General features: G+C 45.8%; 1 protein-coding gene across 2 annotated transcripts in view; it reads right to left on the reverse strand.

The window, feature by feature from the left end:
• USP34 (ubiquitin specific peptidase 34) overlaps positions 1–16,512 on the reverse strand; it is a 1,940,069-nt gene that overhangs the window by 1,700,900 nt on the left and 222,657 nt on the right. For both annotated transcript variants that reach the window (XM_069234398.1, XM_069234397.1), the window contains one exon: positions 13,999–14,621. In XM_069234398.1, coding sequence (XP_069090499.1) covers positions 13,999–14,621 — 623 coding nt within the window. The remainder of the gene's footprint in view (positions 1–13,998; positions 14,622–16,512) is intronic.

Consider the following 16,512-nt stretch of genomic DNA (forward strand, 5'->3'; position numbering starts at 1 on the left):
ATGTTTGACACTATATGCAAAACCTTTTCCATTTTAAACAATATGTTCTGTTAGTACTGTCTGCTATTGCCCTGGCTAGAATGTCCCTACAGTCTGAGGGAATGTGTAGGTGTCCTAATTTGTGGAACTCAGGAGCCAGGCTGCTAACTAACTGAAGAGACGGGGTCTGGATGTTGAACTTGACCCTGGTTCATCATTAATAACGATGGAGTCGGTCTGAGTTGAATGAGACACTGTATTGAAAGGGTGAGAAACTCTGCAAACCTGTGCTGGCACAGCCATGTTTGGTCTATGAGTATCATCTTGCAGTGCTCAGCTTTTATCTTCTTTATGACTTTTGGAAGGAGAGGAATTGGAGGAAATGAGTAAGCAAATACACCGGACCATACAATCAAAAATGCATTCTCCCATGAGCCCGGATTGGGATGCCAACTAGCGAAGAATTGGCATTTCGCGCTGGGAGGAGTCGCAAAGAGGTCGAGATTTAGTTTGCCCCACTGAAGTAGTATTTAATTCAGTGTGTGCTGGTCCAGTTCCCTCTTCTGACAAAATGTTTTGAGCCTGCTCAAAGTGCCTGCTAAGTTGTTTTGCATCCCGGGTAAGTGTACTGTCATCAGATCTATCTTGTGATGAATGCAGCATCTCCAGATTAACTTAGTTTCCTGGGATAATAGGTGAGATCTAGTGCCACCTTGTTTGTTCATATAGTGCATCGTTGTAGTGTTGTCTGTTTTACAAACACTGAGGGTTGTCAAATCTTGTGAAGGAGTACTTGCAGAGAAAGGTGTACTTACTGCCCTTTATTGTACACTGATGTGAAGGTCCTGATGGGAAAGTGACCATTTCCCACTGATCTAGAGGTCTTGAAAAAACGCTCCCCAGTCATCTAAGGAAGTGTCTGTGGTAATCACCAGAAGTGAGGGTGGAGTCAAGAATAGTAGGCCGACTGACAGATTCACTGGTTGCGTCCACCAAGATAGCAAACTGACTATTGTCGGCGTGACTTTGACGATGTCCTCGACACTTCCCATCTCTTGTGCCCATTAGGTGTCCAGCTATTCCTGAAGTGGACACATGTAGCCGGCAGTGGGGTATTAGATGAATGCAGGAAGACATCATGCCCAGAAGAGATTTGTAAAGGCGAATGGAAAATGGCCAACTTTTTTGTATTATCTTTGCAAGTTTGCTTTTGCAGCCTGTCGTCTGTGGGGTATGCTCTGTTTATGTTTGTGACTAGTACTGCTCCTAAAAATGTTAGCTGCTGCGATGGATGGAGAGATGACTGTCAGATTGAGTGCGAGTCCTAAGTCGCTCAACAAGCATTTGCCAGCCATGGTGGATTCTCTTGCTGACTTTTTGACTAACCAGTTGTCGTGGTAGGGTAAGGCTTGATGTTGCTGTCTGAGGAACGCTGATACCGGGGAGAGGCATTTCGTAAAGATTCGAGGAGCTGAATTGAGACCGAAGGGTAGTACTCGAAACTGACAGTGGCTGCCAATTACTGTAGCCTGAGGAGCCTCCTGTGTCTTGGATGGATAGGAATCTGAAAATATGCATCTTGAAGGTCTAGCCATGACATATAGGGCCTGATTCTAACTTTGGAGGACGGTGTTAAACCGTCCCAAAAGTGGCGGATATACCACCTACCGTATTACGAGTCCCATAGGATATAATGGACTCGTAATACGGTAGGTGGTATATCCGCCACTTTTGGGACGGTTTAACACCGTCCTCCAAAGTTAGAATCAGGCCCATAGTCTCCTCTGTTGAGGAGCAATAGCAAATTTTGCAATGTGACCATCCAAGAAGATAGCTTTTGAGATATTTGTTGAGGTTCCTTAAATCCAAGATTGATTTCCATTGCCTTTCGTTTTAAGAAGAAACATGAGTAGAAACCCTTCCCTCTCTTTGATAGGGGTACTCTTTCTATAGCCCCTTTCTTGATCATGTTGTTGACTTCTCCTTTGAGAATGCACAGATGTTTTTGCAGAAAAGGATGTGGCGGCGTTGGAGGCGGTGTCTGCATGAATTCCAGTAGGTGTCCAAATCTGACTAGGTCTAGAACCCACTGATCTGTTATCTGCCTCCAGGGGTTTAGAATATGGGCTATTCTTCCTGCTAGTTTAGTAGTAACAGCAAGGCAAGTAGTCTGCGCCTGTAATAGGTAATTGTTGACGGTTCGTGCCCTTATCTTGTCGTCCAGCTTTTCCTCTAGGTGGAGGTCTGACATAGGCCATCGATGGCGGTTGCCTTTGTTGATATTGGTTTCGATATTGTTGGGTTGAAGCACAGTATGTTGGATAACGGTATTGCAGTTATACACGTATATAAGATACCTGTACTTCACTTCACGAAAGGGCAACTTTTTATACTTGAATGTGCCAAGGGACTTGGCCGTGTCTCGGTCTGTCTTAATTGCTTGGAGAGCATCCTGGACATGCTTTCCAAACAAAGCTTGTCCATCATAGGGTAGATCTGGTATTTTTGGTTCGCACCTCAGGCCTGAGTGAGGTAGCTTTAAGCCAACCTCGACAGCATAAAACAGAGGCTCCAGCCTATTGCCTGAACTCAGTAATAGCGATATCCATTGCACAGTCCATGGCTTCAGAAGATGTGCAGTCCCCATCCATTAAGATGTTTTTTTTACTCTCCTTTAATTCAGGCTGGAGCGTCCTCAGGGGCCTTGATTTTTTAATCAAGCAGGGGCAACACGGCTCGAACCAAGGCTGATTTGCGCATTACTTTCATGCCTTCTTCCCAAATGTTATCAATAATAGGCATGGCTCTGACAGATTTGCTAAAATGTTCTTTGAAATCATAAAGGAAACAATTCTTTTGTTTTGCTGGAATTGGAAGGCCAAATCGAAGCACTGCCCTTTCTAAGATATTGTGGAAACCCCCTCTATCTTCTGGTGGATAGTCAATTAGGGTTGGTGAAGATGACGAGGGTGTTCGTAAAACATAATCACCCCATTGATCATGGAAGTCCTGCAATTCCCTTTACTTTCTCTCTTCCTCAGATGATGTAAGGTTATCTAACTGTGTTATCGGTGGAGAATGTGGCAACTGCGGATGTAGGAAGCTGGCCTGGTGTGTGGTGGACACCTTTGGTGTTTGCACCTTATACCAGGTCCAGGCAACCCCTATTAGTTAGTGAACAGTGTCTAGGAAGCCATGTCTCGCTAGTGGCAGCTCTGGTAAGCAGCCAAGACGTATCTAGGAGGAGTGTAAAGCATTTGCAATACCACAGTAGTCACACAGCAGCTTATCTCACATGAAAGGAACCACAGTGTTGCAAAAATAAAGGTACTTTATTACAGTAACACTGAACCAAATTACTTACAAGTGGAGGTAAGTATACCCTACATATACATGATAAGTGTTAGGAATTAGCATAGAAAAACAACACGTATTAGCAAGAAATAGCAGAAAATAGATAGAGCCCTATGGTGGGGAAAACCATATACTAAAATAGTGGAATGCAAAGTTGGGTCCCCCACCCAAGTATGTGGAGTAGTTAGTAGGGAGCTGGGAGAACTTGGAATGTCAAGAAATGAGTAAATAGATGACCCCCTAGTGACCAGTAGAGCGGAGGTAGTTACCTGGTCTTCCCATAGAGCAAGTCCAGGGAACCCAACAGTGGATTCCGGATGAAGACTACCTGCAAAAGAAGGGGGCAAAGTCCAGTCCACGCAGGAGTGTTCAGGTGGGGCAGGAGCCATTACCCATTATTCTGTGGGAGAAGATCCGGATCAGTGGTGGAAAATGAAGGTCAGCCGTGGAGCCCACAAGCTGCAGAGGAGTACCTGAAGTCGTGCAAAAGCATACCACGCCAGTCACCAGGTCACAGTCCGGTCAGTGGTCAGGAGGTCCACCAACAACCCTTGGGACTTGACCCTTGGAGGGAAGTATGGGCTGACCCTCAGCAGTCAGGAGAGCCAGCAGAAACAGTTGTAACCTACACAAGCAACCTACTGGCAGCAGGCATAGCAAGTTGTTGTGAAGCCCAGTCAGCACACCTGGGGAGTAGTCCCACGTTCCTGCAGCAGCAGAGAGGAGAGTGTACTTGCAAGGCTGAAATGCTGGAGGCCAGGGCTCCACTGAGCCTCAAGATCCCTCAGAGCAGGAGTCAACAAGTCTTGGTTGTTGCAAGATTGGTAGTGCACAGGGATTCTGTCCTGCAGGGAGAGGCAAGGGCTCACCATCTCCAAAGTGGAACAGAAGGCACAGAGGACCAATAGGACCACTCATAATCACCACCTGTGTTGGAGGATCCACGCAGTTTCAGTGGAGATCAGATCCCAGCAGCTGGTTGCCGTTGTCTTTGGTGCCTGCGGATGCGGGTGAGCGACTCCTTCACTCCAAGGGAGATTACTTCTTGCTTCTTTGGTGCAGCTGAAGTCTTGCCAACCCCAAAGGATGCATAGCTGTGGAAATGTTGCAATTGCTGGAAGAAGCTGGAGAAACAATGTTGCAAGGCAAGGTCATCTTGGGAATTGCAGGCTTGTTGGGTTCCTATGAAGTCCAGCAGCGGTTCAGGTGGCCAGGAGCACAAGAGGTTGATGCAGAGGAGTCCTGGTGGAGTCTTGCACGCCGAATCCGGGGACCCATCAGCAAGGAGGTCCCTAAATAGCCCTAACAGGGGGCTTGGTCACTCTGCAGGGTGACCACCTATCAGAAGGGGTCAAGGACTTCAGTTACCTGTCCTGACCAACCAAATGATCCCTGGGGCCTCTTCACATCTTGTCTCAAAGGTGGCAGAAATGAGTGTCCACCTGGAGAAGCTCTAAGCACCACCCCTGGGGAGGTGATGGACAGGGGAGTGGTCATTCCCCTTTCCTTTGAGTAGTTTAGTGCCAGAGCAGAGACTGGGGTTACCTGAACTGGTGCATACCGTATTATGCAAGGAAGGCACCAAATGTGCCCTTCAAAGCAATCCGATGGTGTGGGAGAGTACTCGTCCCCAGCCCTGTAACACCTATTTCCAGTGGAGAGGGTACTGCATCTCCTCCTCAACAGGAAATCCTTTGTTCTGCCTTCCCCTGCTTGAGATAATCAAGCAACCGAGGGCAGAAATCGGTCTGAGGGAATGCAGCCGCATGGGCTACTCGCAAACCCTGGAAGACTGGTAGGAGCAATATTAGGGGGGTTCTCTAGGGAGTCCCCAGAGTGCATGAAATTATGCAATAAATATTGGCATTAGTATTTGGGTATGATTCCGGAATGTTTGATACCAAACATGCCTATGTTCGGACTTACCACTATGTAGCTGGACCATAAGTGACCTGTGGTAAGTACACAGGTAAAATTACTTCTCCGCACTCACGAAGCCAGTGCATTGGAACTGGAGTTTGTGGGGGCATCTCTGCTCATGCATGGGTGCCCTCACACACAGGAACCTGCGTCCTGCCCTTTGGGCTGAAAAGCCCTACCATGGGTGTGCCTTACAGTGACCTGGAATAGTGACCAGTAGTGAAAGGGTGCATGCTCCTTTTCACACAGGCTGCAATGGTAGGCTTGCAGACACATTTTGCATGGGTTCCCATTGATGGCATAATACATGCTGCGGCCCATGGGGGACCTCTGGTGTACCAATGCCCTGGGTACATGAGTACCATATATTAGACTTACAAGGGTACACCAGTATGCCAATTGGGGGGTGTAAACGGTCCCAAGGCAACCAAACTTGGAGGAAAGAGCACAGTCAGTGGTTAACAGGATCCCAGTGAGAAAAGCATAGCACACTGATAACAGGCAAAAAGTGGGGGTACCTATGCCAAAAAGAGTGACTTTCCTACAGCAGGGAATAAGGCAATTGGTGTGTGGGTCCTGAAGATGGAGGTGGAGCGGGGATGCGCTAAGCAGGAGCTATAACTGGAGGAAATCTCTTTCTGAAGTCTGACAGCATTGTTTGTAGATCCGTCACCAACGTTGATTGAGTACATACATTTTTTTCATGGTACTGCTGTGGTTGCTGATAGTGTGCTTGGGATTCACAGTAATGTTGTTCATATTCTTCTCCCTCATCAGAACACTCATGGCGTTTTATATTTACGTGTGATGGACCAAGTGCAGCACCAAAAATGCTGTCCTCATCTAAGTCTTCATCCAGCGGGAGGGCAATAATGAAGGCAATTTACTTAGTGATGTGTGTGCCGGAGTAATTATCTTTTGGCTTTTTATTTTTGGAGAGGTTATACAGTTGTCAAGGTCATCGATGATGGAATCTAAAGAAGCCCCATTTTCTTCACCGACGTTAGTGGTGCCCTCAACGGGTTAAGTACTGTTAAAAGATCGCTGCTCGTAGACGGAGGCGTCATCTGTGGTATCGTCGCTGACGGGGTCATTGTCAACAGGATTGTCATCATCGACGGCAGCTTCTTCACTGGTGGGAACGCTGTCGACGGGAGCATCAACGAGGAAAGAATCTTCAGCACTGATGAAACAGGTGTGCTGGCAACTGATGATGTTGTCAATCATGAAGATGCCGCATTTGACACTTTTATAGTCTTTGCTGCAGACATCGCTGAGTCTGTCGTCATAGCCCTTGTCGTTGATTGGATTGTCGACGATGATTTTCTCGTCAATGGTGAAGTCGTCGATGAGCCGTCCATCGGTGGAGCTGATAAAGGCTTTGCAAGTGTGTTTGATCTGAGGTGGTGGCATTGAAGGTTCAGAGGTCGACTTCTAAGGCCTTTTTAGTGATCTTGAAGCAGTTTTCTACTCATTAGTTTTTGAAAATAGGCAACTCCTTTGAGAAGACTAAGGGAGGCTGCGTCTATGAGAATCCTGAGAGAACTTTTTGGATGCCTTTTTGGGTGGTTCACCAGAAGCGTGAGCAGTGGATTCCTGTTTATGTCTTTTATTAGGAGTCTTCTGAGAGGACAGAGATGACTTATCACTTTCTTCCTCAGAGACATGATTCTCTCTTTGTTAGAAATGGGGTCTTTGGTTGGCAGCCAGGTTGCCCCCTGTCCAAGCAAGGACACTCACTCTAGTCGGGGTAAGTCGCACACAATCCAAATTATCCTGTGCCCAGCCTCTGGTAGCTTGGCACTGAGCAGTCAGGCTTAACTTAGAAAGCAATGTGTGAAATATTTGTGCATTAAGTCATAGAGTAACACAGCGAAAACATTAAAAAAATACACCACACAGGTTTAGAATATTAGATCATATTAATCTGAATAAAATAAGGTCAAAACGACAAAGATCCAATAAGGACACATTGAAATATCACTTTTGAAAGGTTTAAAAGAATCTCAATCCTTAGAAACAAACAGCTGTCTCTTTGTTGTACACAGTACCTAGTATGCATCAAAAATAACAGGGCACGGAGAACGCAGAGGAGGAGATGTGTGGAATAATAAGGTGTGCACCGGATTTTCCAGCACAACACAGACAATGCAACGTTCCTATCCATGCTGCAAGGGGTTTGAGTTGTTTTTCGCAGTCTTGGTTCCTCAATGTGAAGCAGGGATATTTTGACGCCCAGGGACGATGCAGAGAAAATCCTTGACACACTAGAAGAAGGCACGGGCTCTGCGTCAATCCGGTAGACGATGCATCAACTTTTCTGACTGGGGAGGTCAGGCTGCATCGTTCTGGTCGGCTGTGCAGTGATTTCTTGGTCAGAAGGCAGGCTCTGCGTCGATTTCAGCAGGCAGTGTGGTGATTTTCGAAGCACAAGGAGTTTCCTGAAGAGATTAAGTATTTCTGGCCCTGCAACTTCAGAAAACAGGAGGCAAGCTCAATCCTTGCCCTTGGAGAGCACTTTTGGGGAAGGCAGAGGCCTTCTCTGCCAAGGCAGAGGCCAGCAGGGCAAGAGCAGGGCAGCAGTGCTTCTCAGCAAAGCAGTCCAGATGAGTCCTTTGGGCAGCCAGGCAGCTCCTCTGACAGGGTCCAGGTGTAGGTCCAGAAGTGTAATCTGGTGGGGTCAGAGACCCAGGTTTATATACCTAAAAATGCCTTTAAAGTGGGGGAGACTTCAAACAATGGTTTTGAAATGCGCAAGTTCCCCTTTCAGTGCAGTCCTGTCTGTCAGGGTCCCAGTAGGGTGTTTGCCAGTCCGTTGTGTAAGGGCAGGCCATTGGCCTTTGAAATGTAAGCATCAGGTCCTCCACCCTTCCAGCCCAAGAAGACCCATTCAATATGCAGATGCATGCAGGTGTGACTGAGTGTCCTGTGTTTGTGGTTGTCTGGGTGAAATGCACAAAGGAGATGTCAACCAGCCCAGACCAGACGTTGATTGGAGACAGGCTGTAAGGCACAGATTGTTTTAAGTGCAGAGAAATGCTCACTTTCTAAAAGTAGCAGGAGCTTCTATTACCATTCTGGCCATTGCCATACTAAATATGACCTGTTTATCCCTTTCAGATCAGAATCTACCACTCAAAAGTATATGAGGGCAGCCCTAATGCTAGTCTATGAAAAGAAGCAAGGCGTCACAGTAGTGGAAAACACATTTAGGAGTTTTCCACTACCAGGATACATAAAACACACATGTACATGTCCTGTCTTTTACCTGGTAGCACCCTGCACTATGGGTTACCTAGGGCCTACCTTAGGGGTGGCATATGTAGAAAAAGGAGAGTTTAATGCTTGGAACGTTCTTTTAAATGCTAAGTCGAAGTGGCAGTGAAACTGCACACACAGGCCTTGCAATGGCAGGGCTGAGACATGGTTAAGGGGCTACTTATGTGGGTGGCACAATCAGTGCTGCAGGCCCACTAGTAGCATTTAATTTACAGGCCCTGAGCACATGTAGAGCACTTTACTAGGGACTTATACACATCACGTTCCACCATGCAACCCCTCAGGACCTAAAGCCAGACAGCTAGTCTACAGCTCTATACATACGTGCCTACTGCATCCAGTCAGGATCAGTGCCCAGAACTAGTAAAGCTGAAATGAGTGACTCATTAGTTTAAGAGGCAAGAACATGCCTCCCTTGCCTTCCTTAATGACCAATGAGGCTCCTTTGCCTCACCTTGACTCCTCCCCTCTCTTTTAAAAAGAACCCCCAGCCCCCGCCCACACCTGTTTTTCTTTGTCTACTCACCTTGTATGACTTACCTTTTCTCTCCTCTTTGGCGTGGCTGAGGGGGGCGTTGTCGTCTTCATCATCGGTCCTGGTCGCGGTGCCTCTGGTGCCGTTTTCCCTCGCTCAGCACGGCATGGCAGAGGCATGCGTGGCTGCCTCGTTCTGGTTTCCTACAGCGTCGTCTGACGCAGTCGGACGGCTCTGCTGGGGCTGTGCTTCTGGGTTGACAGTATCGCGGACCACATCAAACGCCCGGCAGCTTGATTTCTACCTTTCTGGGCAGTAAGGTGGGCATTTGGGCCCACGTTTAAAAAAAAAAAAATCAGGTGTTTTACTGATGGAAAAGCCTATTAGGGATTACATTGTGATTAGTGATCTGTGAAGGTGTTTTAGGCCTTTTTAAGCTAGTTAAGGTCGAGTTGGGCATTTCTTTTGTGCCATCATGTCGGGGCAGAAGGATGCAAAATGCAGGAGAGGGATTTCTTTCTCTTCCGAGGATGGGGGGGTGGGGGCTCTGTGCCATTGCAGTCTGCTATGGTGGCCAGGACTGATATGGCTGGTGCTGCTCCTCTTAGGTCTCGTGAAATAGTTCCAGACATGATTGAGGTGGCAGTTTCCAAGGCTCTCCAGGCTAGGCTGTCCGTTTGGGTCATACCTCTGCTTCTCCCACCTCCAAGGAGGCTGCTGGTTCTTCTTCTTCAGAGGAGGATGGTACTTCTACTTCTTCTGGGGGCAAATATGTGTCTCGTGAGGAGGTGTGGAGCATTCCTGCTCATGTACAGGACAATTTGGGCTTTCCTGCTTTTCAAATGGCAAGGGATGATTCTACCTTATTTCCTCAAAATGTGACTCCTTCTCGATTTGCTATGCCTTTCCTGGGGCTTGTGTGGGGACATGGTTTTCCGGGAATGGAAAGAGGTGGACAAAGCCCAGGTTCTGCTTTTTCTCCAAAAACTGTATTTGCTGGAGGGAGAGGATGCTCTGCCTCCTGTGCGTTTAGATTCTATGCTTGCTACTTTGATTGGTAAAACAGCTGTCAATCCGGAAGACCTTACTCTTTCTCATGCTACAAATCAGAAGGTGGACTCTGGTATGAAGACTGCTTTTTCTGCTGGAAATTTGACTCTTCTGGCTTGTATTTTTATCGGCTTATTCTGTGCAGTCCTTTGTTCAGGACTTTGAAAAACTTGCTGTGGCTGTGCAGGATGAGTCGGAATGTTCTGAATTACTGTCCGTTTTGAAATAACAGACCCGTTTATTGGCAGATTTTTCTTTGGGTATTATGCGCTCTTTGGCTATGGCTTCTGGGGAGGTGATTGGGGCATGCAAGTCTCTTTGGTTGCGGCAGTGGAAGGCTGATCCTGGGGAGAAAGCGGCTCTCCTAATACTTCTTTTTGAAGGTCAGGCTCTGTTTGGGGATCAATTGCCTGCAATGATTTATAAAGCCTTTAAGGATTGCAAGCATGCATTGCCTTATAAGGGAAGCGCCACATCTGGCAAAGGGTCAAAGTCGCACTCCAGGTCATCTCCCAAGTTTGTTCCTCGGTCCTCTTCTTCCAGAAGCGTATGTTTCAGCCTAGGTTTTCTCCCAAGAGGTCGGTCCCATCGGCAAAGGGGGCTCCCAAGCAGGGTTTCTGACAATCAAGGTTTTGGAGAGTGGCCAGTGGGAGGAAGACTGAGACATTTTCTGTCCGAATGGAGAAAGTATGTCACTGATCAGCGGGTCTAGGACATTGTAGAGAATGGATAATCCATAGAGGTCGATCTTGTTCCTCCAGACACTGGGGTTCATCAGACTCCTTTACCTGTGGAAGAAGGCAGGCGGGAGGCTTTAGTGGAGGGAGTCCTATCTTTGCTTTTCAAAGGAGCCATTTGGAGGGTTCCGGTGGACGAATAAGGAAAGGTGACTTATTCTGTTCTGTTCCAAAACTGACAGGGGTTTTTCGTCCAGTCTTGAATCTCAGATGGGTGAATTCTTGGATCAAGACTGTGCACTTCCGGATGTTGACCATTCAGGAGATTCTTCCTCTCATTTTGCCAGGGGATTTTTTAGGGTCTCTGGATCTTCCGGATGCTTACCTCCACGTGCCTGTCGCAGTGTCTTCCCAAAGGTTTCTGCGCTTTGCAATAGGACCGGACTATTTTTAGTTTTGTGTTCTTCCATTTGGGCTGAAGTCCGCCCCCAGGGTATTCACGAAGTACTGGCTCCTCTCGTGCCACTTCTGCATGCGTAAGGGGGTGTTTGTACATCCTTACCTGGACGTCCTGTTGATTTAAGCTCCAGGTGCCGATCTCATGAGGTTTCATGTGGAAAGGGTCTTGAGGGACCTCCAGGGTCACGGTTTCTTGATCAACTGGGGGAAATCAGATTTGGTGCCTTCCCAGGACCTGGTGTTTATCGGGGCTCGATTTCTGACTATGCAGGGGTTGGTGACTGTGTCAGAAAGGAAATGGAGGGGTCTTCAGGCTCAGGTGAACACTGTGCTGTCTCAAGTGGCTCCCAGGGTGCTTCAGTGGTTACGCCTACAGGGTCACTTGGCTTCAGTGATCTTTCTAGGTTCCTTGGGCAAGGTTTCATCTTTCTCTGGTAAATTGGTTGCTATTGCGGTGGTCTCTGGATCCTTGCACTCTGCAGACTCGCATTCCTGTGTCGTATTTCATTCGCCTGGAGTTGGGTTGGTGGATGGGGCTGGCTCCTCTACAGATTAGGGTTCCTTTGTCTCCTCTGGTGCCTGGGGTACTAACGACCGATGTCAATCTATCAGGGTGGGGGGAGTGGCTGGGGTCGGAGCAGGTTCGGGGTTTTGGTCCCCGAGAGAATCGGAGAGGTCCTCTAATTTGAGGGAGCTTCTGCGGTCCAGCTAGCTCTGGTGCATTTTCAAGCACTCTTGCAAGGGGAGGCGGTGTTAGTCCAGACGGAAAACTTGGTGGCCAAGTCCTATATCAATAGGCAGGGAGGGAGGGACCAGGTCCCGCTCTCTGATTCCAATTGCTCGGGTGATTTTTTTGTGGGCTCTTTATTCAGTTCTGTCTCTTCATGCCACATACATTGAGGGGACGGACAATGTTCTGGCAGGTCACTTGAGCAGGGTCATTCCTTCCTCCCGGGATTTCTCCTTTCGGTGTCTCTATTCCCTTGTCTGGTGCGGAAATGGGGTCGTCCAGTTGTGGACTTATTTGCATCTCTGGAAAATGCGAAGGTGGGGAAGTTCTGCTCCCAGTCTCTGTGTCCTCAGGCATGGGTAGTGGACGGTCTGACGTGTCCATGACCATAGGGTCTATGCATTTCCCCCTTTTCAGTTGATCCGATCCTTTCTTTTCCAGGTCCGGCAGGTGGGGGCTCGGATGATTTTGATCGCTCCCCAGTGGCCTTGTGCAAATTAGTTTCCTCTGCTTCAGCAGGGACGGAGTGGGTCCTTCCTCTCCATCCCGCTATTCTGGTGTTTCCTTGTCTCTCCCGGGGATCCTTGCAGAGACTGTACTTGACGGCTTAGAGGTTGAACGGCGGGGTTGGACTGGTCTGGGGGTTCCTGGTCCTTTGGCTGTGACTTTGCAGGCTGCTAGGCATAAATCCACGTTACATTCCTTACAGTTCTCTCCTTCCCGGTACAAGACAACTGAGTTGCCTTTGGCTTGTTTCTTTACAGGAATGGGCGGGGGTTCTTTTAAAAAGAGAGTAGAGGAGTCTATGTGAGGCAAAGGAGCCTCAATGGTAATTAAGGAAGGCGAAGGAGTAGTACTAGGAGTAACGCCATTAACGATAAGTAATGGACGCAATATTAACCTTCAGACAACTACTGACAATTTTTCCAACTTTTCTATCAAATTAATCTCCTCTTGTGCTTCCAAAAGAAAAGAAAAAAGAAAAAAACTCCCTATGAAATTTTCATTTATATTATTCATGGCCTTCTCCACACCTATGCTTATTCATCTCCTGATTCAAACCTCCTGCCCGTCACCTGAGAATGAATGAAGTCTATCATTTCTTTTGTTATTGCGGCAACTAACATAAAAATATGAGAATCTTCTTATATGCAGTCTTCGTGTACAACATGGTTACAGGGATGTATTATATATGTGTTTAACTAAACTAATAAATTAAAGGTGAGGGATGTTAATTGGGAGGGAACATTGAGGCTGACCATAAAGCTCAACGTCTCTTTCGGTGATAGGCTGAGAACTATTTTTTCAGCCTCGACAAATGAGAGGAAGCAGCAATGTCACTAATGGTAGGGAGGTGGCCATTCAGAATCCCCATTCTAGTAAACATGGCCTTCACTGCTCTCATATATGCACACTGTATCTGGACTAGGGTTTAATCTCATTGCACCCTGCCCTCATGCGACCACAGTGTGCAGTTAAAAGTAAGAAAATTAAGCTGAAGGCCTAACCTCTGTTATGCATATCAACTTGTTCAATTCAATGACAGATGTTAGAAGTGGAGGGTTCAAATTCTCCAGTCCCTTATAGGATTGCATAGGTGTCACCCCCTAAAAATATATTGGAATAAAAAAAGTGAGTTTAAAGCTTGTAGTACTACAAATCTAACTATGGCATACTATCAAATACTCCCGCTCCCTAGATCTAACTTCCCAGGACCTACGACTTAATAAGCTGGCTAACTGATTAACAATAAGTGGAGTCTACAGAGATGCCAAAACAATGAAATGGTATGCTGAAGACATACACTATTCAGTACTAGAAGTGCAAATGATTCAACACAAAGCTGTAAGCATGTTGCATAACTGAATAGCAGAACTAATATATCCCTACGTACTTGAATTAACTGTGGTATAGGGGTGGAAAGCATGCCACCAAAAAAGTACCTTTAATAATTATGTCATTTTTTAAGAAAACAGCTGATTAACAATACTAGCTTTGTAAGAAAATAGCTAATACACAATAGTACTTTTTTAAACTTAATGTGTTCAATAAAGAATACAAAAAGAAAAGCCTACCTATCGTGATGGTGGTGGTGGTGGTGGTGATGGTGCGGCCCAATGAACCTTCGGCAGTTGAACAGTTCATTTCCAATAGCTTCCCCAAGAAAATCCCCAGATCGTGCACGACAAGAGTCCTGAGAGGCATCGATATGTGCAGCAGTCATTTCACCAGCCATATCACATTCTGGATCTTCAGGGTGTGAGCAAGCATCTATCATTCTAATCCGATCGTCAACTGGCTGAACAGACTCTGCTTCAAAAACCCTATCCTTGTCTGTCCTATGGCTTATGTCATTTATATCTCCTCCAGCACGAGAATCTACCAGGCAAATTGCAGCTTGTGATTCCAACTTCCTTTTCTGCAGCTCAGTAGTTCTGCAATTTTTTTGTGGGGTTTGAACTCCATCCTCTTCAGCTTCATCCTCATCATCTTCTTCATCTTCTTCCTCTTTAAGTGCTTCAATATCTGCAATGTCATCCGAATGCACCTCACTGCCCGGGCTACCTGCAGACTGGCTAGCATGACTAGAATTCACTTCATTGCTGGATCCATCACTGTGGCCACTGCTGCTACCTGGGCCGCTGCTGGCATCCTCCCCACTGTTAGCTGTTTCATCAGAGCTTCCTTGCATAGACTCCTGCAAACAAGCAAAGACAATGTCACATGAAAGTTTAGAATACTCTGCATTACAATCAAATAGTATTCATACAACTCTGTTTAATACACTTTTCTTAAGATATTACTGGAAAATAAGACTAGGAACAGTCTGGTAATTTACTTAAAATATTGACTTGTCAATTTAGAATTACAATGCCGAAGAGCAAATACATTTTTCATAATTTTCAACATAACAGGATTTGTTCTGCGTATTGTCCCATGGTGAGGGAACATAGTCAAGAAGACCAACCCGGACTGCTATATATAGTGCAGAGTAGAAATTATATGCTTGAAGGTCGGACCCCTACAGTAATGTCTTTGAAAAACTTAAAGCTGGAAATAGTGCCATTGAATTTTCCAAATGGCCTTAAAGACTTAGTTGACTCATTTCTGTCATGTTTTGGTTCTCTAGATTAGCATTCACAAGCACCAAATACCTGTGCATGACAGAGCCTAAGTATTAACAAGTAAAATGTGTGGATTATATATTTTCCCGTTTAATGGCGGGATGTTTTCAGCACATGATATTACCCTTCATGCACAAGTGCTCAATGTCATATTTTTGAGTTCTAAGAGGCAAATTCTCACCCAGAAAGAAAGCAACCCACTTTCTCTTCAAAGAAGAAAAACGTTTTCCCTAGAATCATATTTCACATAATAAACATCTCGTCTGCTGCCATAGTACACTGAATTGAAATATGGAAAGCATGCCCAGAAAGAGACCCCCCCAATGACTAATGTACTAATAATATTCATGGTATTGGCATGCACCAGCTGAGTCTAATGTTTTTTTAGTAAGATGATAATGTGAACAAACTGTCCATTTTCTTACTTCCAGCTCCTTACCACTTCCAGCTTATAGAAATAGAATAATAAATACGAAAAACAATTAGAGAAGTAGTGCCAAAATAGGTAAACAGCTGCCCCAAGACTTAAAGCTGCAACAAGAGCCAAAATGAACATTTGAGCTGGAAGTTTACTAGAGAGCAAGGAAAGCTACACATATGGCTTTAAATGAATGTCTAAAGAGCATTTAATGGCAGGAAGATAACGGTTTCCTCAGGCTTCCAAAATAATGGTCTACTCAGACAACACCGGCCCTATAAAATCTTCATTGTTAGCCTTGCATTTTTATTGAAAGGTACATGCAAGCAATTGTAAAATGTTTGAGAAGCTAAAGACACTGCTCTAACGCTAATAAATATTAATACAAACACTTTCAAAATAGAAAGAAGTTGAGTGTTAAAGTAATGAAACCTTAAGGAAATGTATACACACCACAGACAAATGAAGCGAGGGACTGGAAGGTGGAATCGGGAGACACTCCTTTTACACAACACTGCTTTTACGTGAGAAAGGAGGTAAGATTTGTTTCTGGTATGCCTGGAATGGGAATTACATTTAACTCAGGTATTTCAATAACTCTACAACAGTAAGGCATGTGGTACCTTGTATAGACCTTATGACTTCAGAGATTAATAGTTAAATTCTACAATACTATTTCTGCACAAGAAATGAATTCTACACGGGGTATGAAAGAGTCCCACAGAGGTTTAACACTGATTAACAGGGATTGCAGAAGTGTGAGCAATGTTCAAGCTGCTTGCCTATATGGAGAGAACAGACATTGTTTCAACAGGACATGTGGAAAGCAAAGGGAAAACAGGGACTTTGTCAAAAATCTTACTAGAACCAGGCAATGACGAGATTCCTTGCAAACAATGCATTAACGTCTTAAAAAGGGAACTGGAGAGCTATCTCATAGTTAATGAGTAAATATGATATTCTGAATGAAGGCAGAAATGGTCTGAAGGACCACCTTAGCGCTATACCAAAATGCACACATGAAAAAAACATGATGTGGAAAAACC

The sequence above is a fragment of the Pleurodeles waltl genome, chromosome 5 (genome assembly GCF_031143425.1).
Source record: "Pleurodeles waltl isolate 20211129_DDA chromosome 5, aPleWal1.hap1.20221129, whole genome shotgun sequence".
Taxonomy (NCBI): Eukaryota; Metazoa; Chordata; class Amphibia; order Caudata; family Salamandridae; genus Pleurodeles; species Pleurodeles waltl.